This window comes from Vitis riparia, chromosome 10 (genome assembly GCF_004353265.1).
Source record: "Vitis riparia cultivar Riparia Gloire de Montpellier isolate 1030 chromosome 10, EGFV_Vit.rip_1.0, whole genome shotgun sequence".
Taxonomy (NCBI): domain Eukaryota; kingdom Viridiplantae; phylum Streptophyta; class Magnoliopsida; order Vitales; family Vitaceae; genus Vitis; species Vitis riparia.
The window spans coordinates 906,851-929,982 of record NC_048440.1 but is presented as its reverse complement, the minus strand read 5'-3'; the positions used below and the strand labels follow the sequence as shown (position 1 = coordinate 929,982).

The 23,132-nt window shown below is 33.2% G+C and overlaps 1 protein-coding gene across 2 annotated transcripts; it reads right to left on the bottom strand.

Annotated features, from left to right (window-relative positions):
* Nucleotides 1–4: 4 nt before the first annotated feature.
* LOC117923409 (helicase-like transcription factor CHR28) lies at nt 5–20,212 on the bottom strand. Of its 2 annotated transcripts, none has more exons than XM_034841674.1 (12): nt 20,062–20,212; nt 17,547–17,681; nt 17,245–17,461; nt 16,502–17,136; nt 13,363–13,434; nt 13,122–13,199; nt 12,106–13,015; nt 9,846–9,976; nt 7,104–7,322; nt 3,851–4,441; nt 3,338–3,547; nt 5–971 (listed from the first exon to the last, which is right to left on the bottom strand). In XM_034841674.1, exons 3-12 carry the CDS (start codon nt 17,390–17,392, stop codon nt 867–869), a joined length of 3,099 nt encoding a protein of 1,032 aa, XP_034697565.1. In that variant the 5' UTR covers nt 17,393–17,461; nt 17,547–17,681; nt 20,062–20,212; the 3' UTR covers nt 5–866. The 2 variants fall into 2 exon arrangements, with proteins under 2 accessions (XP_034697565.1, XP_034697564.1); XM_034841673.1 differs by having other exon boundaries at nt 17,547–17,677.
* Between the last annotated feature and the right edge of the window lie 2,920 nt (nt 20,213–23,132).

Sequence of the window (23,132 nt, the reverse complement as noted above, 5' to 3'; positions counted from 1 at the left end):
AATGACAAACAGAAAACAACATAGTGGTGGTTGATGCATAAACCATCAATCTTTATTTTTGTAGTCACACAGACAAAGCCATAAAATCATCAAGAGAGAAGGGCATTATGGCAAAGGCAAAACTAAGGGTACTTGGGCTTTGCTTCAGATAGTGTCTGTGGATTTGGCTCTCCTTTTCCAATGGGGCCTAGAGCCGACCAAAGTTGAAGTTATATTATTCCTGGTCATCCAATTTGAAAGGGACTAGTCCTGTAAACATAATGGACCCCACATTTCCCACACCCTCCCGCCAAACTATGGGCATCTTGTTTAATTTTATGGACTCTAAAAAGCTGTGAAGGGAAGATCGTACCTTAATTGAGTGGACATCACCCGCCTCCATTGGGTCCGTGTCAAGTCTTCTTTCTTTACTTCCCCCACTTTTATGACCTGTGATCCAAGCTTTGATGCCAAGAATTAACCCAATGGAATCAACTCAATCAGAGGGAGGCCCTGAGTTCCACATGTTACAGCAAGGCCTTGGTCACAGGGAAACTCATAGCATTTGATTAACAAACACCTTGCCAACACATAAGAATCATGGTTATTCATTAGAGAATGAAATCCATATAATCGCCCTACTTTGATACCATTCGTTATAATGGAGATAATGATCTATTAGTCTACACTATCAAAGGAAAAAAGATTGACTATAAACACTAAATATTTGATATAAATAGGAAAATATATGTACAACAGTACAAGTGCATTTGACTCGCTATCTCTGCACTTGCTGGGAACAAAAATGGCCTTTGAGAGGCTCATAAACTCATCAGCTACCATCAGAATACGCTAATGTCCATCAGTCCCACTTTGAGGGATCTGTTTTAGACCATGAATAGATATTTAAGATCTTCAACGGTGAGGCGAGTTGCAGATCCTCCAGTTTGATCTTCACCAAAAGCAGATGCAACCATTTTCCTCTTGTCTTCCTGCAAAACATAGTGACAAAAATTACAAACTATCAAGGGATGATGATTTCATCTAGGGTAATAATAGCTTGCCACTATCATCAATATCAATATCATCAAAAAGAAAACCTTTGGGCCTGTGACAAACTATCTGGGGATGACTATTTCATCCAGGGTAATAATAGTTTGTCTCAATGTGTGAACTGGATATATTACTTTTGGGAATTATGGCAGGCAATTTTTATTGAGTCTAAACCCATATCAAGAACTAATAGGAAGATCCCTGTATGCGCTCCTTATCATTCTTTATTAGGCTTTCTGGAGGGGTTCTCAGCTATATTCAAAGGTAAACTCTCTGATTGGGTAATAAGGGAAAATAGTCAGGAAATGTAATGGGAACAATGTAGGACTTTGGAAGATTTTTGAAGAACACAACAGAAGTTCAACAATTAAAAATGAGTAGGTCTATACCAGCCCCATTTTTGCTACCTATGTTCTATTGATGGCTATAATGCACAACCACAAAGATGGGGACAGCCTCAACAAAATTACCCATTTTTTTCCCTTTGATCTAAAACCGTCTAATTTGTAATTAATACTTTTCGCAGCCCTTTTTCTTCAATAGGATGAACAAAAATTTACCAAAGGAATGCATAAGCACACAGAACATTGCAAACCAGCACACCGATCCACATGGTAATCATGATTCGGAACCAAAAGAATTCAAATTGTTCCATTTAAAAATTTGGGATGAATAAAAATTGCAATAGGTTACAGAAGGAATCAATTGGAAAGACAAAATAAATCTTTTTCCAGAAGAGACAACCACATGATAAGAAAACAATGTCCAACAAAGATACAATTTTACATTTAAAAATAAAGTATGATGCATAAATGATAAAGAGAAGAATGAAATGTCAATAAAGATGATCATTATATAAAATCAGCTTAAAATCTTTGTAACAGATCTAGGAACTTTTTCTGATAAAATAAAACTAAAATATTGACTGTGCTGAAAAATAATTACTACTAATAAAATTGGTCCAAAATAATAAATATCTGAATAATAATAATAAGAATAACAATTATAATCATAAAACTTGAACTTAAAACTCTCTCACATTTAATAAGTAAATATTCTAACTACTTTCAAAATAAATACCTATCACAACACAAAAGAAAATAAAATATATACCCAAAGTTTCATTTATGAATATTGATCACAAATAGGTCAACCATTTTCATCAAACAGAAGCTCTTCATTTTAACACTTACTAATATTAAATAATATTGAATGTAAACTTGAGAACGTAGGATAGCTACTCACGAATCATCCATATGTTGATTTTTGTATTAGTTTGAGACTTTTTTCCCTGATAGGCAAACATATTTAGTTTGAGACAATATACCCTGCTTTAACAATGAGATTACTAACTTTTTTATTTCTTGGTATCTTAAAAAGAGATAATGGGTGAATTTTTGCAAAAGGGTGACGTGAGTTTCAAAAAATTTGAGTCAAAGCAATATGGTTTCAAATACATTATAATTTTAGTTTGACTACTTTACAAGTATTTCGGTTATTTGAATATAAAGTTTTTATAAAATTAGACCAGGGAGACAATGAGTGCGCTCAAACTTGGGAGCGAGAATAATCAAACTCAGATAAACCAAACTGAATAAATAACAAGTGAAACACTAAAATGCCAGTACAAGCTAGGGGTACAACTCAAGATGGGTCAACCTGAAAACGGAAACAATGCAAAACTAGGAAGCACTCCCATGTATCTTATCAAAACCTAGACGTACTAGTATATATAGATCCTCAAATCAAGACTTTTGAAATGCCTCTCCTGATGCATAGCTCAGTTCAGTTGAAGTGATCCTATCTGATTTTGCTAACCTTATGGTGTTTTGTTCCCACTTTCCACGCTCTTAAACTTTCTTCATTTTAAAAGGTAAGATATATACCTTATGTTTGGTGCCAAGAATTAGCATCCTACCCTCTTATATTAAATTTCAATCTTCCCAAATTCAGTCTCCTTCATAATTCTCATAAATTGACCTAAAATGAGAAGAGTATAGAATAAAAGAAAGAAAAAAAAAAAAAACTCATTCCCAATACCAACCAAAGAAATTAAAAGAAAATAAAGAAAAGAAAGCTAATAGATCATAAATAAACCTAAAACAAGAAGAGCACCAATGAAAGAAATTTAACAAAACAAATTGAAGAGAAATATAATAGAGAAGCAACAAAATAAATGAAGTTCCACCCTTTTTACTGATCAAGGAATTTGTATGAAACTCTTTAGCTGAAAGCTCGCAAAAAGCATCTATAATAAATTCAATAACTAATGCAGAAATCACTAGCAGTGGGGAAAGAATCATACCTGAAGAGCTAATATCCTATCTTCTACAGTATCCTTAATAGTGATCCGTGATACAGTAACCGGACGTGTTTGTCCAATTCTATGGGCTCGGTCAACAGCCTGATCTTCGGTAGTTGGATTCCACCAAAGATCCAAAAGGATAACAAGAGAAGCCGCAACCATATTTAAACCAAGGTTTCCTGCTTTTAGGGACATCAGCATGACCGTTACCTGCAATGAAACTTCATTCATTTAGTACAATTGAAATTAGGGTAGAAAGCCAGAAAAAGCAAAACTGAAGCATGCATTTCCTCATCAATTTTTGATACCATAGTACTGAATCAAAGCACATCCAGCACAGTGGTATCACAGTAATCCAGCAGGAACTGAATAGGGTTTCATTCACATCAGTATTATAATGCATCGGTTTCTAATAATCTTCTTAATACCCCCAGCTTCCCATTAAAGTGAAATCACCAACTCCTCAAATTACTTGAGGATTGCTTTCATAGTTTCATGAGGTAGGGATCAAACCTCGGGATCAGTGTTGAAATCTTTGACAGCCCTGTCTCTTGAAGCCAAAGACATTGTCCCATCAAGCCTCCGATATTGTATGCATGAATGGTTCATTGACATCTCAACTAAGTCCAACATGCTAGTCCACTGGGAGAAAACAATAGCTTTTATTGGTCCTTCAGTTTCTGGGTTTGAATATGCTGTCGTTTGCTTGGAAGAACCAACACCTGAATAGCACTGTTCAGTGTATATCTTTGCTGAAGAAGAACATCCATTGCATCCCATGGAACTGTGTGGATCCGAATCTGGACTCGTTAACTTACAATGTGACTGCAGAATCTCAAGAGCAGCTCTGATTTTAGACGAACTGTACTCATTCTGCAGATTTATCGATTTCTCTGCAGACTGAGAAGAATTTGAGAGACTGCCATCAAGTTCATCAGAAATACAACTTATTAGAGTAGCTTTGGAAAACACAACATCAGCACCAAGTTGTTCTTTGCATTCGAGTGCGGGGCATGTATTGTCATCACCAGTCAAATATTCTGATACACACTGATAGCAGAAAACATGGCCACACATGGTAACAACAGCATCCTCAGGTGGATCCTGTAAGAGCATCAAATAATAGATGAGTTAGTAGGACAGACCCCCTTTCCATTCAGATATTGATATTTTTCAAGAGAACCATTAGTAAGAGAATGAAAACAAATACTTGAATTACTAGAAAAACCAAAGAGACGGCCAAGAAAATAAGGAGGTGAGAGATTGATTCTTGTTTGTCAGGTTCTTAGTTGGAGGGAGTCAGCCACATGGGGCAGTGAGGCACCCAAGTTGAGAAAAGAGCAGAGCAGTGTGAGAGGCGAGTAGGGGGTCGGTGAGAATGAAAATCAATCTGTACAAGTAGCTTCAATGTTGGAGAACCTCAGACTTAAAGAGAATTTTGAGAGAGTGCAAGCTTGAGTTCTTCCATTTGATGTTTAAAAAAAAATTCAAAATTGGAGTTCTTGATAGTACTCCTAGAAAAATAACTTTATTAGTTTCCACATGATGACATGGAAACCTTTGGCAGTATAAAAGATAATGGACACAATTCAACAACCATCTTAGAGGAGTATTAACCTTTATCATGGTGTAGGGGTGTAGGAGGGTAGAAGTGAAGCAGTCTTTCAATTTAGAGATCCATATGGTGTCACCTCCACCTAGAAGCCTATAGCATCATGCTAGTGGAAAATGTTTGTCTACATGGCATTAGAAGTTTACAGAATATGACCCAAGTGAAGAATTCAATTGGCCACCACAAGGCTGTCTTCCTTGCATTGGTGCACTACTTGCACAAGTGCAAATTGTAGGCCACATCATAAATATGAGATCTTTCAAGTAGGTGACCCATCCTAGTCCTACTCAACAGATAAGAGGATTCCATGATCCAACATATAAATCAAATTTCTATGGAGCTAAAGAACAAGGGTCAAACCTTGGTTGAGTTGCCTAAATGTTTGTCAGGATTTTGGAGAAGATCAGCCATGCAGGAAAGTTAGGTGTCTAAGTTTGTTGAAAAGAGGAGGTAAATGAGAGGCAAGAGGGGCTAGAGAAGGAACTGGTCCTATACAAGAAGCTCATAGTTGGAGAATCTTAAAACTGAGAAATCTAAGAGGGCAAGCTTCAGTTTTCTAATGCAAAGATTGAATCATGTGGGGTTGGCCAAAAAGGGGTAAACTAACATCAATTTCAATTCTAGGAAAATCTGATCTTTTTTTCACACTTTAGTCACTTAGGAACTGTTAAGATGATGGTGCTATTAAAAAACACTTAGCAGCAGTGAATAAATTAAAACTCTTCTACCTGTGCAGGCATATATTGTCCCCATTCAGTAAATGCAGTACATCTAGTAGAAGAAGATGGAATCGACTAACAACATTCTGCTATGATTTTACTATTGTCAAAGTCAATAGCAAACTAATAATCTACCTGCTACTTCCTAAAATACCTCTCTCAAGACACACTTGTAGTGGGTAGCTCTTAAAACCATCCAACCTTCAAAACACCCAGATTAGAGACTAACCACTATCATTTCATGTTGATACATCTGAACTATTCCCTAGCCAAATTATGGTTCCAAGAACTAACTAAAAAGGCAGTTGAACCAGCTAAAATTTTCAGAATTTTCTGCTTGAATATAACATTGTTGATCATTAAATACCCTGTCATTTTATGTTGATGCTTTCAAACTACTGCCTAACAGAAGGATAGTTCTAAAGAACTAGCCCAGAGAGGCAGTAGAACCAGCTTAAACTTTCTGGGACTTCCCCGAATATATCATGGTGAACTACCAATCCCACCTTCCATGTTATTACCTTCTTTTTTTTTTTCGGAAACAACAATGTAATAAATTAAGATAGGTATCAAGAGGTACAAAAGGAGGATGGGAAATCCTCCCCAAAAATTAAAGAAACTTAACAGAGGTATATTGGAATCTTCAGAGTACTAAGTAAACATATACAAGAGTAAAGTACCACATGGGAATATAAAAAATCAAATCATAGTTCTGTAAAAGAAAATTTTCCTCCCAAGCAATCACACCTTACTTTCATGTTATTACTTTGAAACTACTCCCCAGCAGAAGCATGATTTTGGTGAAATAGCATAGAAGGCAGTGAACCCAGACTAAACCTTCTGACACTCCCAGAACATGTCACTATACCTCACTCCACAAAAACTTATACACAATCCATGTGTACATCCTGTAGCATTACTGGTAAGGCAGGCTTTAGGAATTCCATTAAAGTCAAGGTTCTTGCTATTATATAAGGAATTAGATAAGCTATAATGGGCTTCAGTGGAACAGATTCAAGGTTAAAGAAGATTCCTCCACAATGATCAATTAGGCTTCCTCCAATATCCCAGTTTCATGGAGGGTAATTAGACCACTAATGGAGTCTATGAGGGTCTTGTAGTCCACCAAAGAACTGATTCTTTGGCTAAATAAGGGTTTCTTGCTTGACAATTCGGAGGACTTTTTTGGGGTGTGCTGGGATTTCTTTTTCAATCTTTCCTATCCTTAATTCACTTTCTTCCTTAATGAAGGACTCTTGTCCTTGAATACTCACTTAGTTTGTAATAAATTACTTAATTTGCATTCAGAAAAATCCACATGAGAGATATATGGTAAAAGCAAAAATACGCATTCACATGTGGCCTTATAGGCATTAAATGGGAAATTGAACACCACATTGCACAGAGAGAAAAAAAGGTTTAAGAAAAAACTCACATTGCATACACGACAGATGGCAGAAGTTTCCAAAATATCCAATAAATTAATCAAAATGTCACTAGGAAGCTTCTTTGCCATCTCAGAAGAAACTTTTCTAATAGAATCGGTATTGTATCCTTTGACAAGAAGTGGGTGGTCACAAGCCTGACGAAGTCGCAAAAGCATAAGGAGAATATTTGCATAATTTTGATTAACAGTGCCAGCAGCTGCATATTCCTGCAACACAAAAAAAAAATCATTATTTCCAGATACTTGATAACTCTGCTTCAATTATAACCAACAGCATAGTTTTGATCTCCAAGAGATCATCAAAAAATAATCCTTGAAAATAGATCGTAATTTCCCTCCGCATCATGATAGCTAGACCATCCTGAAATGAGTTTAATTCCTATGCCCATTCACATTCTTAACAGGATTTGACGAACCATTTTTTAGACAGACCATGAAATTGTTTCTAAAACATGCATCAATTATAATCTGGAAATATGCCATTCCATTTTGTGATTTTGCACACTTGGTTGTTGGCTTGGAGAATCCGTTTTTTTATGGACACCTGACGCTGTGGTTCAAAATTTTATGATATAATAATTTTATTCTTTTTTTTCCCATCAAGAACAAAAACTTATTCATTAAAAATGATATTATAAGAGAAGGATGAGAAATGGAATTTGTGAAGTTATTTGGATAAAAAGACTGCTGGAAGAATTGAAAATCAAATGTCAGAGACCTATGCAACTATATTGTGACAACAAAGCCATCAACATAGCTCATAACCCTGTCCATCATGATTGGACAAAACATGTGGAGGTAAACCAGCACTTCATCAAAGAAAAATCGGATGGAGGTATCATCAGCATTGAATAAGTGCCCACTTCTCAACAACTAGCTGATATACTTACAAAGGGACTGACAGGACAAGTATTTGATCTTCTTGCGAACAAGCTTAGACTCATCAACATCTACAGCCAAGCTTGAGGGGGAGTGTTGGCAAATCAAATCAAATCAGGTTTGATTTGATTAAGATATTTGAATTAGTCAAAAGTTATTTATTCTAGATTTGGTTGATATTTTCAGCTATTAGGATTTGGTCTTAAAATTGCTTTTAATTTCAAATAAAGTCAAATTGTAGTCTGTATCAATTTGCAATGATCCTAGGAGTGTTTTTAGGGATTTGTTGTTAGTCCTTGGTCGTCCCTAGTAATGTATTACCTTCAATTGAAAAAAATAATGCAGCATTAGTATTCAAACTGTGTTCATAATGCTTTGACAAGCCTAAACCAAAATAGTAAAGTCATGTGTCAAAACATAAGTCCAGCTTTTAATTCAAATATTTTGACCTTTTTTTTTCATACCACATTTTCTCTTAATAATAATAATATTATTATTATCATCATCAAAATTTTTCAGAAACTCATTTTTCAAAGCCACGTGGACTCATGTCATCTACACATCAATTGATAAACCAGAATACTGTATATATTATCATAGGTTATTTTGTGTGTGTATTCAGCTGTAAATGAACAAAAGACCAGTTCTATTGCCAAGGAAAGGTCAGTGTCAACCTGAGTGTTTATACATTACAACTGAGATTATATTCCCAGGCTTATCAAGTCAATCTAAAGTCAATGTCTATCTGAACCAAGACACCCCTTTCCATCAATTTAACAGCAAACAATATAAGCAAAATTCAACTTTGAAAATGAAAACTATCAGATTTTTATTTTTATTTTAAAAGCTAAAGACAGGAAAAAACCATATGCCACATTTCCTTAGGCCACAACTTAACATATCGGGATGGGGATAATGCGTTCAAATAAAACTCTTCAGAATTAAACCAGATATTCAAGTCAAAAACAAGACCAAGTTACAAATTTATTTTTGTGATCCACTCCTAAATCAAACTTTCTTTTTTAATCCAAACGTAACCAATTCATTGAAATCCTAAACTAGGCATAGAAAGACAGGATGCCCTCAAAAGACAGAACCTGACCAAGTAAGAAAAAGAAGGGACTAGATCCATTAAACCTAATTCATCAAAAGCACAACAACTAAAGATACAAAAAAAAGAAAAAGGCAAAGGGCCACTCAAGGGGGTAAGGAATCCCCTATAAAAAGTCTTACATTTTGTAATAATCTCATCATGGTTTAAAGACTTTGAGGAATAACACAATGTGCTTCTTATGTTCCCAAGTTCAGTACACTGAATATTCCTTTTCTGGTACAAGGAGTTATGGAACAATTGCAATGTTACAAAAATCTACTCAAATAAAAAGTAACACTACTTTCAGTATCATGGATATCATAGTAGAAATTCTGAACATCCTTTTCTGGTACAAGGAGTCATGGAACAATTGCAAAATTACAAACATCTTCAAAGTTGAAAACACCACAACTTCCAGTATCATTGATATCATAGTAGAAATTCTGAACATAACAAGAACACCTTTTCTCAGGATAAAAATAAAGTGACCACTTAAATTTTTCAAGTTCTTGGGTGTATGTGATGCATTAGAAAACAGAAGTATAATGAATAGCAACTGCCACAATGAATAATCATTTTCAAGCGCACAACCCTGTTGATTTGTCTCCAGAAGCCAATGAATTATATTGCATTAGGCTACTAACAATGTATATTTACTAACAGTACAGCAGAAGCTAATTGAGATAAGCATGGTCCAGCAGTCAACTAGTCAACCAACTTTTATGGAGGATGGAACAAGAAAACTGAACAAAAATCACCTTGAATTGTGAACGTGAATCAGCTTCTAGCTTGGAATAGAAAGCCCGCTCCTCACTGGAGAAGTCCACCTTAGACAAGCATATTGTTTTTGGTGGCAGGTTAATAATAGGTGTTCCATCAATCAATGTGCCTACACAATGAATGATAATAATCAGCGCCAAACATGAAAAATGTTTAGAGTACACACATGACACAACCTTATCAAGACACAGCACTTGAGCAACAAAATGGATAGACCAGGTTAGGAATAGTACTACACATAAAATCGAACCAAAATAAAGAAACAAATAATCACATCATGGATACTGGTACATAGCTAAAGAAAACTGAAGATTATGTCAACAAGAAAATGAAGCAACAAAAACAAGAATATTGATCAAGCAATCCTTCTTCAATAGAGAGAATATAAATATTTAATATTTTATAAAAGTTATGGACACTCCCTACAAATTTAGGATAGTATCAAAAAATTCTATCACCCAAATCTTTAAATAAGTGAAATAGTGCAAGTTGTGAACTTTTTTTATTATATAATAATTTGTAAATTGTAAACTTGCCAATCCAATGTTTCCAAATCATCTGTTAAATTACATCGGTATACCACTTGACTTTATTCAATTTTTTATAGATAATTTTTTCCTGTAAATATGTATTAAACAAGACCAAGTTGTATTATGATAATTAATTGTACAGGGGTCTGCTGCATCCTCATACTATGATCTTCACAAGTCTTTGAACCATGACATCTATAGGCAAAACCATTAGCCTCACGACTACAAAAATCAACAATAAATTCAAGATGCTAAGATAAAAGAGCATTTGAAAAAAAAGAAAAATTAACCATTATAGCTCTATTAACACCAAAGAAAAATATAAATGTATTTTCTTCTCTACACTCCTCTTCCATTTGTTTATTCCAAGAGGTATCTGCTAATACCATCAAATATCATCATGAGAGATTATGCAGAGAATATGGAAATAAATCAGAATGTTTTAGAAAAGAGGCAATCCAAACTAGTGACTATTTGGTCCACTTCAAGTATAATTTTGAAAAACTCCTGTGTGTATGGCTTGTTGATTGCTACCCAAAGCAAAATAAGGTTTTGTAGGGACTCATTGAATCATGGAGTATCTTTCCATCCATCCCTTGGCAGTTGCATTCATGGTTTCATTGTTCAAAATGCATCATTTTTAAATTCTTAGGGAAAATAAGAATAGCTCAATTATACGTTATATTTTGGGCACAACAATGACAATATTTTAAGCCATGCATAAGTTTTTCCTTCCATCTTTTTGATAAGCTTTAAGTACATGCTTTCCACATAGACTAATTGCAAATGCAACCAAAATAAACTCACTTCTACAACCTAAAAAAAAAATAGAAAAATATCATCTTCTTGAGATTCCAAACTAGTTCTTCAGTTATTGCTCCATGTGCTACCTTTGTAAGCAGAGTTCTGTGACGGCACATTTGTTTGGATGAGAATTTGTACTCCTTGGATTTATAGTTTCTTCTTTGATTTGAAGACCAAAATCAGCTATCCAGGTGGCTGACAGTTAAGCAAATGTGGAAGCTAGATCCATAGATGTCTTTTTTTAGCCTCCTCAACTTTTTAAGCCCAATGTTGGCCTCATTATACTTTAGGTTGCTCTGTATCTAGCCTTTTGTTTTGTATTTGGCTACTCCTTTTTGCTGTTGTTTTCTTTTTTCCTTTTTCCTTTTTCCCTTCCTTGTTTCCTCTCTCCATATCATTAATAAAATTTTGTTTCTAAGCCCAAAAATATTTACTGCATATTAGTCTCATTTTTACTAGTATGAACAGGAGCTACATCCATGCTGGACATGACACTCCTGTACATGTGCCTGACATTCCTAGGCATTGCCTGAATATTAATTTAATTTTTTCACACAGGTCAAAAGCACAATGGACATGTCAGCATACAATTATGCTGCTTGAACAAAAGTAATACTAAATGCTACATCTAAAAATATTATAGTTATTCAGATCTTCCAACATATGCATTTTTTATTACAAAGAGATCTTAAATATTTTATCGTACTTTGGTAAATATATAATCATATACCAAAGTATATTCAAATACTAAAGTATATCCACATATTATTGTGCCATCACTGTGTGTATGCCCTACTTCTGAATTTTTCATGTCAAATTTGTCTGCATATTATACAATGACCCATCAGCATTTTCCAAAATAAAGCAACTGAGGGACGAGAAAAAGAAGAAAATAAGAATTCACCTTTTGTACGACGCAGCATTATAGCCCTCAGAACTGCTTGAAGCTTCTTGTAACCATGGACTGAATTTCTGGATATTGGAACCTTTATTGTATTGTAAAATGATTTATAGACAGCATAAGGATCATATTTCAGAAATCTGAAGTAGCTGTACAAGTCATCAATAGCATTTTGTATAGGTGTTCCAGATAAGCACCACCTTCTTTTGGCTCGAAGGCTGCAGCAGGCTCTAGCCACTTGTGTTCTGTGATTTTTTATGGTTTGAGCTTCATCTAATATCACCCTGAACCAACCCACTCTTGCAAGGGGACCACAATCATAATCAATGGAGGAACTATCAATCCCTTTTCTACCTTTCTTTCCCCTCTTACTAACATTGGAAGGCTTTTTCCTCTTTTTATTGACAGAAAATTCGGAAGATAATCCATACTTTTCCCCATTTCTTTCATCACCTTCATCATCATCAACTAAAGGCTGTTTGGGAACTTCATTAGTCACAATAGAATATGTAGTGAGCACAACATCATACTTAGCCAGTTCAACAGGATCCTTTGTTCTACTGCCTCCATGATAGAGACAAACAGAAAGCTTGGCTTCCTCAGAAACTTTTTCATCCAATTCCCTTGCCCATTGCCGAAGAACACTTGCTGGACACACAACCAATGTACCAGCAGCTGGCCTCCGCCTACGGAATTCCGGCAGAGAAGCACTCACTTCTGAAATTGGCTTAGAATCACTAGTCTCTTCAGTCTGCTTGCCTTTATCTGAACCAGCAGCATTGGCATTGTCATCATCATCATCCAGATTTAATGCTTCAGTACTGTGATTATGTAGCTCTTCCGATTTAGATTTTGACTGCAAAGATTTCTGCATTTGAATAAGGGCAATCATTGAGACCGTCTTACCAAGGCCCTGTGAGATAACAGCAAAATGAGTCTTGGCAGAAAAAATAATGACCTCAACTTATATCTCATGCTTGAAGCCAAATCTAATGGTCAACTGTACTTGTAAAAGTGACCTGATCATCAGCTAGAATCCCGCCCAAACAATGTAAACTTCTTGTTTCCTTCTGATGCATCCATGCCAATGCAATTTTCTGTACGACAAAATACCTTAGGGTCAAAACCAAGTATTTCACACACAATTCGAAGTATAATTACAGTATCTCAAACCAAGTAATTCACATACAAACCAAAGTCAACTAAAGTAGATGCAGAACAAAAAATAAAAAAATAGAAAAAAAACAAAGAAAAAACAACCTGGTGTCTTAAAAGAGAGACTGTCAAAAGACCATCTGGTAAAGTTGCTTCAACTTTTGGTTGATTCAGATCCTGCAAGAAATAATGAACAAACTCTGTAAAATGTAAAATTTCTCATTCCTTCTTGTACAAGTCAGTACTTCAAATATTGATTCATATTTCAGCAATTGAAGACATGCAAGAGCAACTCCATGCTGTTTACAATATAATAACAGCTCTAGTGAACAAACACTTCATGGTGGAACATGCATACATCTATATATATATATATTTGGATTAGTGAATCCCTTCAATTATGTATTTCAATTTTCCATTGTAAAGGAAAATAAAAATATATTAAGGCTTGGGTTCGTCTCTGCACTCCTCATACATAAAACACACCAAAAAGATTTTAAGAGACTTCCTTGAGATAGTACTATTTAGCAAATTACTATACTTAATTTGATTTAGACTATTTGGTAGGGAAGAAATGCAAGGATCTTTAAGAATAGGTCAAGGCCTTTGGAAGCAAATTGGTCCTTGTTTTACTTCTCTGCTTCCCTTTGGGCTTCTAATAGTGAAGCTTTTGTATGCACCCTTTTTGAGCTTCATCCTGCTTAATTGGGAGCTTATGTGTAGATCCATGAGGTCGACAAAGGAGACAATGTCTGAATCAATAACATCTTCAATGAGTTTTGTTAAGTTAAATTTTGGTGGGTGCTCTTTGGGTAAATAGGGTGGCTATGGATTAGAGAGTTGCTTAGGGGCCATTTTGGCATAATGGTTAACAAACTCTAAACCTATAGGTCAAGGTTTAGACATTGAGGCAAAGATCCAAGCCCTTGTGGAAGGTTTTTTGTAGAAAGGTGACCATGGAAGTTCAATGTCGTTGCCCCAAATTATTGATATTTCTTCAAAGTTAGGTTATATATCCCCTGTTGGGTTCCTCAATTAGGTAATCATGTGAGCTCGATATTTGGTTTCTTTTATTGGATATTTTTTTACCTCCATGAATTATAGTGAGCAGTATCATAACCATTTTGACATGCATAGATAGATTTTCCTTCTTTTTTTTTTTTCTTACCTAACACAAAGTTCTTATCTTTTTTTGTTGTCTTTGTATAGATGATTTTGTAACTATTGGAATAATTTCTTATCCTCCTTTGTACTCACTATTTCAATGAAATGAAATGGTTGTTCTTTACATTTTAAAAATTAAAATTAAGGGAAAAAAAAAAAGGCAAGATTGATTCATGAGGTAAAAAAAAAGGCAAGATTGATTCATGAGTATTCACTTCTACAACCCCTAGGAGCCACATTGGTTAGCTTACACTAGCCCGATTACTCCACTCTCTTAATACTATAGGAATTGTACAACCAAAAACAAACAGGTTTCAAAACCCTATTCACTGCAAATACAATGGTTCTAGATGATTAGGAGCTGATCATCAAAACATCTTCCTCCCATCACTTTACAAAGAAAACTAGAAGTCAAAAGATTTGGTGTTCAAGTGATAAGTTCTTGAATGACAGACGATCATAAACTTGATATTTCTCATTAACCACAAATAGTTAGATCAACAAATATTAGGGACAAGTCCATAAGTGAAACCAATTTATTAGTAGGTGTTGGTCATATGTGGTTTCTGACAAGACAATTGACAAAAACACCTGGTGTTTTGATTTAAAATAAAATATTTATTTAAAAAGATCTAAAAAAAAAATCCTAATTGGCAATGCAAGAAGCAAAAACCAAAGCATTTATATGATTGATTGGAGGTCTTGGGAAGCTTCTTGGGGCAAAGTTCTGACTTTGAATAAGTTCCAAAGGAAAGGGTGGCCTATGGTGAATCATTGTTTTCTACGTAAGGAAGACAAAGAGATAGTAGATCACATCCTTCTACATTGTGCTAGAGTTGGGTGTTATGGAATTTGATGTTTTCCTTACTTGGAGTCATTTAGGCAATTTCAAGTTGGGCAAGACAACCCCTCTTAGGGTCGCATGGACCTTTTGTGGGCAAAAAATGAAAAACGGTTTAGAGGTTTGCTCTACTATGTGAATTTTGGATATTATGGAAGAAGAGGAACCAAAGATCATTTGAAATCAAAAAGATGTCTAATCAAGCATTAGAACCTACTCTTTTCTGTAACTTTTTGACCTAGGTTAAGTTACATATTAATGGAGCATCCCCATCTATGGTAAATTTTATAGATTGGCTAGAGGCTTTTTGTTGCCCTATCTTTTGTTTTTTTGCTTTTTTGTATCTTCTATATACGACCTATGTAATTTGGTACACCTTTTCTTGGTGTTATTGATATATTTTCATTATTTGCCTATCCAAAAAAAAAAATGATTGATTGGAGCGGTGCAAGTCTGTTGAATTCATAGGGGTCCCTATCTATGGTAAATTTTATAGATTGGCTAGGGGATTTTTGTTGCCCTATCTTTTGTTTTTCTTTTTTGCTTTTTGGTATCTTCTATGTACAACCTATGTACTTTAGTGTGCCTTCGCTTGGTGCTGTTAATATATTTTCTTTATTTGCCTATCCAAAAAAAAATGATTGATTGGAAATGGAGAACTAACATTTCATATGCATTCCACAATGTGTCGGGTAAACATCAACCTTAAACTAGCACTAATGTTTATAACTTAGTGCACATCCATCCAAATCTTCAATTCTAATAGACTAACAGTTCACATTTTATTTCTAAATTTTATTTACAAAGCATGTGATATCTATCCGCTGAAGCACCAATTCTAGAACAAGATCTGTCTTGTATCCTGACCAAATCCTAGCCCATTACACTATTATACTCAAAGCCATCTTTTTTTTTTTCTTTTTTTTTTTTGATAGACCTCAAAGCCATCTTTTTAACAGATGCCATAAAACCCCACATGTACTTCAAGTTACTGAAAGAATCATATGATGTTAGACAAGGGATGCCAACTGCTTTAAATGAGTGGCATAACCAATGTTTAAACAGACACACACAGGCAGCTCTTCAGTTTCTGAATTATCAAAAACAATGTTCTTAAAACATGCAATATTAAAGTCTATTTCAATTTAGCTTCATACTATTGAGAGAGAAGATCACAATCTTATTTCTATGCATTCAACTGATTAAAATGATATTGTAACAATCAACAATGATAAATACCTGTAATGCTGCTTGATAAACTAGTCTTTCATCAGTATTAGCAGCCATTTCTTCAGCTACCCCCGGTCGATATGCAGGTTCACTTACACCACCATACTGTGTAGAGGGAACAGACTTTCCATGCATCAAAGATGGAGGTAGGATCCTACTTCCACTATTTTCATACATAATAACTTCATCATCATTGCCCCTGCCAAAGTGTTCTTTCATATAGTTCATGTTGTTTAGTATAGGTCCCACAGGATGAAAAGATTTTCCTTGAGAATCATGAATATGACTGCTACCAATATTCCCTACTGTATTGTTCATCCCAGCACTTGGTGCAGATGGCTGAAGAGTAGATGGAAGGGTCCTCCTCATAGCTGGTTGAGATGATTTTTCATAATCTGCACCAAATATATCAGCTTTGTTCAAATTAATAAGCTGTTGATGATTTTCTACATCCAACATGTCCCCATTCTCCGTAGAATAGTTAAAATCAGCTTCCCGAAAATTATGCCGATTTGAAGCTCTGATGTCATCATCAAACCTAGGATGCGTTTGGATTTTAGGTGGATAATGATAAAAATTTGAAGAGCTTCCATTAGAAGCAGATGCTCGTTTAGGAGAAGGGACCTTCTGAAAATGTCCATGACCTGCATTTTTAATTAATTACACTGTGATTGGTAATATAGAGAACTTTAAATCTAGACGTACAGAGGTTCTTAATTTATACTGTTTACTTGTACTCTTTGAATTTGTACCAGATGTGGAGGGCCATGGTGGAAGAATCCTGGAATTTGCAAAAGCAACAGATTCCCCCACAGGTGATGTATCTGTTTCTCTATCATCTTCAAAGTCAAAGTCACTATCAGATGATGAAGTAATATCTATAGGATCCATTGCAGCCATAAAAATTGAATGATAATTTTTCCTTTCTGAAACTGAATTAAAAAGAGATTCTCCAAATGGGTAAACAACCTGTAAGTGAAGAATAAATTCTCATGAATCAATTGGAGCATTAACAGGTCTCATCAAAACCAAATGACAGAATATCTCAAGTTACCTAGCCTGCGCAATCTCTTCAAGTTAAGCTGCAAAACCATCCAGTCCAAAAGGAGTAACATTTCTGGGCAAACTCAATGATATCATGAAGAAGATCCACATAGTCTGGCACTTAAATAAACTTCACAGCCACTTCCTTAAGAACAGCACATTGATAAGTAGGACAGTTTGATGCACACAAACACACACACCCCAATGTCACAACATCAAGTAATTAGGTTGCCAAACGTATAAGGATGTGTCAGTTTTCAATATTGGCCCTAGCAGGGTGACTTGGCAAGAGAAGCTCACATGGAAAATAGCTTGAAAAAAATGAATGGAGGAAAGAAACAAGCAACTCTTCTTCCAAATTTTCTTACTAAAGATATTCCATTTAGAAATTTTCAAATCCCAATACCATATGATTGTTATTCCTCTGAGGAAAAAAGCTAAGAATTTGAAAGCTTTAGGAGTTCCAAAACCATATCCATCAGAAAGCAATGAAACCAAATAGCCTCTAAAAAATAAAAATAAAATAAGCTATAAAGTTGTTGATCACAATTAGAACTAAGATGTGATGCAGGATTGCAAGGCCAAACAACACTACTAGTAAAAAATGACTGACAGTTTTGTAGAAGTTGTATAAGGTATAGTAAATAGTACCAACCACCTGGAGAATGTGCTCTAAAAGACTGTTTATAGACAGTATTCATGGCTCATGCCAAAAGGAGCATGGAAAACATGGTTGACTAAGGATAACAGGTAAGAAGAGGGAAGCGAAGGATGTGACAGTAGAGACACTTGTTTGTGACTAAGTAGAGGAGCAGAAAGAGGAACCATTTCCCATAAGAAGGGGCTATATGCAGGCAAAGGGCGCATGTTAGGCCATATGCACATGAATGATGCAACCAATGACAGCAAGACACATGTCTGATGACTTCAAGGCATTATTTCTTTTTTACTACAACATGTGTTCTCATCCTTCTCTCCTTAGAGTTTGAACCACTTAGCTATAGATGAGCATCAAAGCATGACAAGCTCATTGATAGTAACCTCATTATATAAGTCAAGGCACTATCATGATAGGTGCATTTCTCATTGTCATAACTAGGGGTAACAATTCATGTTGGTGAGTCATGTTCGTGTCATGTCAAAAACTTAGTTGAGTAACTATGTAATGTCGTGCAATCCATTTAATAATCAAGTCAAGTTATGTTTAAGTCAATATGATTAACCTCTCAACCTAATAATATATCTATGACTCAATTAGCCTATTTATTCAAAATCAAATTTTAAAAGAGTCAAATGTGGGTTAAATATGTTAGATTTATAATCAGGTTAATCAATACAATTATTAAATAGATCAATTCAGGTCAGATTTATATTTGCATATCAACATGAATTTGATTCAAAGACAATTACACTCAACCCACACCCGCTAAAAATGTGTCTAGTTCTAATCATGTTAGCAAATCATATCAAATTTTACCACCCCCAACCATAACCACTAGCTAGCCTTCCTTGTTTAACACACCAAACCACAATCCCCTTTAGACCCCCGGATATGGAAAAATCACGGCACAATGTGGGATACAATTTTCCACTTGGAACCCTAATGGTAGGTGCTCAAACAACACCAATACCCAGTCCCCTCCCTGATTGAAGCGCGCCTAGGAAAATGGCAACTATTGACAAGAACACACAAATTTAGTAGCCATCCATCTAAACTAGTGAGCCTGAGGCTGGGATATAATGACGTGGCCAGCTTCAAATGGAGAGCCTAGGCCTAGGCACTATGAACAAGTTAGGCAACAAAAAGCATCAAACTCTTATCTTATGAAAGAATATGCCCTCTTAAATGGCAAAGCGAAACCTTGTAGACAAGTTGGCACTCTTAATGGGCAAAACTAAAAGCCCAACATAGGCTCATAGCATCAAGCAATTCCACCTTATCAATGAAATCTAAAAAAGACTTTGAGTTTAGTAGGATTAACAAAGACCAGAATGAAATTAATCTTTGGTGGGCAGCCTTACTGTATTAGAGCCCTCTTCCAACAACAGAAATCATTTTGTAATAATGCTCATTTCGTCGAGACTTCTCTTCCCTACAGCCATTTTCAATTTAACTAAGTTTCTTTACAATGATTGCCAGTAATGCATGAACCAAAGCTACACCACAAATAAATAATCATCAAACAAAGAAAAACAACTCACACCCAATACCCACAAAACCCCAATTCTTGCATTCCCTTATCAGACCACGTTTCTTCTCAAAAAAGGGCAATCAATCAAACACATCATCACCCAAATCCCATAAAGCTGCAACCTTTACACATCTCAAACCCATTTTCCAAAAAACAAAGAAAAAAAAAAAGACCCATTCAATTCTCAATACCAAAACCAAAAAAGGGTAGGAAATAGAGAATCAAATGCAACCATAAGGCATGTAAGAGCAAGAAAAAAGCAGCAAAAGCAAGAATTAAAAAGCAATTAGGTTGCCAATTTGGCATGTAGTGAAAGAAAGAGAAAATCCTTACGTGAGAGTGGGTTCCAGGGGTAGATCCTCATTGTGATGGAGAAGTAGAATTAGGGTTTTGAAACGTGGAATTTTAGGGTTTTGGCACGACTGCTGATCAGAGAGGGATGAGTCGCGTTTTCTGCAAGGAATCCCTTCGTTCAATTTCTTCCCCCGTGGGGAATCCAAACAAATAAAACACATTATAAATTGAACACAGCCATCCAATAAATATGTGTTTTTTTTACCAAAAAAATAATAATAATAAATAAATATATAAAATAAATTTTAAAAATAAAATAATAATTATAACAATGGTCTCAACGATATAGGATTAAGAAAAATCTCTACTTAACTATCATGTTTATTGATAAAAAGAATAATGGAATCAAAGGCCGGAACTTCTTTTGAAAACAATTTTTTGTTTTGCGATATAACAAATACCAAAAAACACATTTGATAATTAAAAACTATTTTCTGTTATATAATCTTTAATTGTTTTCTAATACAAAAAATATGTTTAATAACCAAATACCATTTTTTATTTTTATGTTCTAATTGTTTTTAAACTCATAAAACATGTTTGTCAATCAAAAACAAAAAACAAGTGTTTTCATGAAACATATTTTAATCATATAAAAAATTATATTTAAAATAAGTTAAAAATATTTAAGGTATTCAAACCAACTTTTATTATACAGAGGTCAAAGAGCAATTTTTAAAAATTGTTTTAAAAAATAATTACCAAACATTCCCTAATCATTCCAAAATTATTTAGTCATCCCACTTTATTCTTATAACTTTACAAAAATGATATTTGAATAATAATATGGAATTATTATTTGAATGTATAAAGTTTGAAAAAAAAATTATATTATCATTGAAATATTATGATTATTTATTAAAATAATAAAAAGATTTAATATAATATTTGAATGTAATATTTAAATAGTAATAGGGTTAATTAAGTAATTTGAAGTGTGAAAGCTTAAAATGTATTAGAATGGAACTTCCAAATGTCGGTTTATGTAGTTAATGATCGTTCAGTACATTTTCAGTTAAAATTTTGAAATAATAAAAAGACAATAATATTTAAATAATAAAATGATTTATGAGTCTATCACGGTATGGATGAAATTAACTTATATGCTATGTTTGATTTTCGAAAAAATACTAGGTAAAATGCAATGTGAACAAAAAAAAAATAGAAGGAAATAAAAAATAAAAAATAGATTTAAAATTAATTAAAAAAAATATGTTAATTCGAATTTATTTTACTTATTTTTCCTATTAAGATTAAATAATTAAAAATATATAATTTTCTTTTTTTTTTTTGTATTTTTCATGATAAAACCAAACATAAGAAAATTCAATATATTTTTTTTCCTTAATACAATATTTCAAAATTTCGAAAATGTTTTAATATTTAAGTTTTTATTATTGAAAAATATGTGATAATTATTTTAGGATTTTTTATTTTTTTGAGAAATATTTTTCAAAAGTGCCCTTAACTTTCACACTTATTTCAATAATAAATCTTTATGGTATTTATCAAATTTGACAGGGAAATTCTCCCACCGCTATGTTTGAAATTACATAAATGTCCTATTTATTGTTATAACAGTTTTTCGAAAAGTCACTTCCAAGGGTATTTTTGTCTGATGGCTATGCACGTGTATATCATGTACTACACGTGCTCTGCATGTTCAAACCTAAAATAAAATACATAATAAAAATTTACATAAATTAAAATATTCAAATAAAATAAATAATGAAATTTTGAAAAGGCATATTTTGCAACTATTTTGAAAACAGTTTTTAAAAATTACTTTCTAATATTTGGTGGAACTATGTTTGAAACCTAAAATATTTTTAATGTATTTTTAATATTTTAAAAATAATTTTTATATCTAGTATTTTATCTATATATTTATATAATTATTTTTAAAATGCCACTTAGAAAACAAGTAAAAAGGGTAAAAAATAACTAAAAGATGTTTTCTAAAAACACTCTAAACATAAAACAAAAATCAATTTTTAGTTATCAAATATGTTTTCTTAATTTTTTGTTATCATTAAACCCATTTGATAATATAAAATAACCTAAATTTACTATTTTACTCTCTTATTCTCTTATCTCATTCTTCAAGCATGATGTTTATCTTATTTGCAAAGTTAAAGACTCATTCATCATCCACTTCTATATAACAAGTGATTCTTCCAAACTATAGAAAAAAAATTTCAATTTCTAATTTATAGGGTTTTGAATGAAATTTGAATTCTTTTATTTCCCCGTTTGGAAATAGAAAAAATATTTGGTAGCTTTGAGAATTTAAATATTATAATAAATATATATATATATATTTTTTTTTTATAAAATATAATTTTATAACTACTTAAGCATGACAAATTATTCAAATTTTTAATAAAAATGATAATTGAATATTTGTACATTAGGGTTATATGGTTTTTTATGGTTAAGTTTTATTTATTGAGTATATATATATTTTTAATCTTATTATTTAATAACAAAAAAACTATCAATTTTTTTAAAAAATAAAAAAATAAAAAATAATATTTTAAATTATATGGAAGGATATTATTGTAAATTTTTTTTTTTCATTTTCATTCCTATTATTATCAAAAGTTGAAATGAAAACAAATAATCATTCCAATTTTGTATTCCTAAGTTCATCAAAGTACTAGAAATGAAATCATAAAATTCATTTCTATCCACTAAGAAATAGGAATGTAAACAAAATATTCATTTTCATTTCCTATTCCGACATATCATACACATAGTTTATGTTTGATTCCAACCTCCCCGAAAATATTAAGAAAATAAAATAATGCTAAAAAAAGTTATTTTCTTGTGTACTAAAAAAAGAAAAAATTTTAAAAAATAAAAAAAGGATTTTCTTGTGATTCGCTTTTACATTTAAAATTATGAAAAAAAAATCAAATATAATTAAAAGTATTTAAGAAATTATGTATTTTAAAATTATTTAATATTTATATAAAAATGAATAAATAAAATGAGTTTGAAATAACATATAAAAATAATTTATTGATTTTAAATATATTTTTTATTTT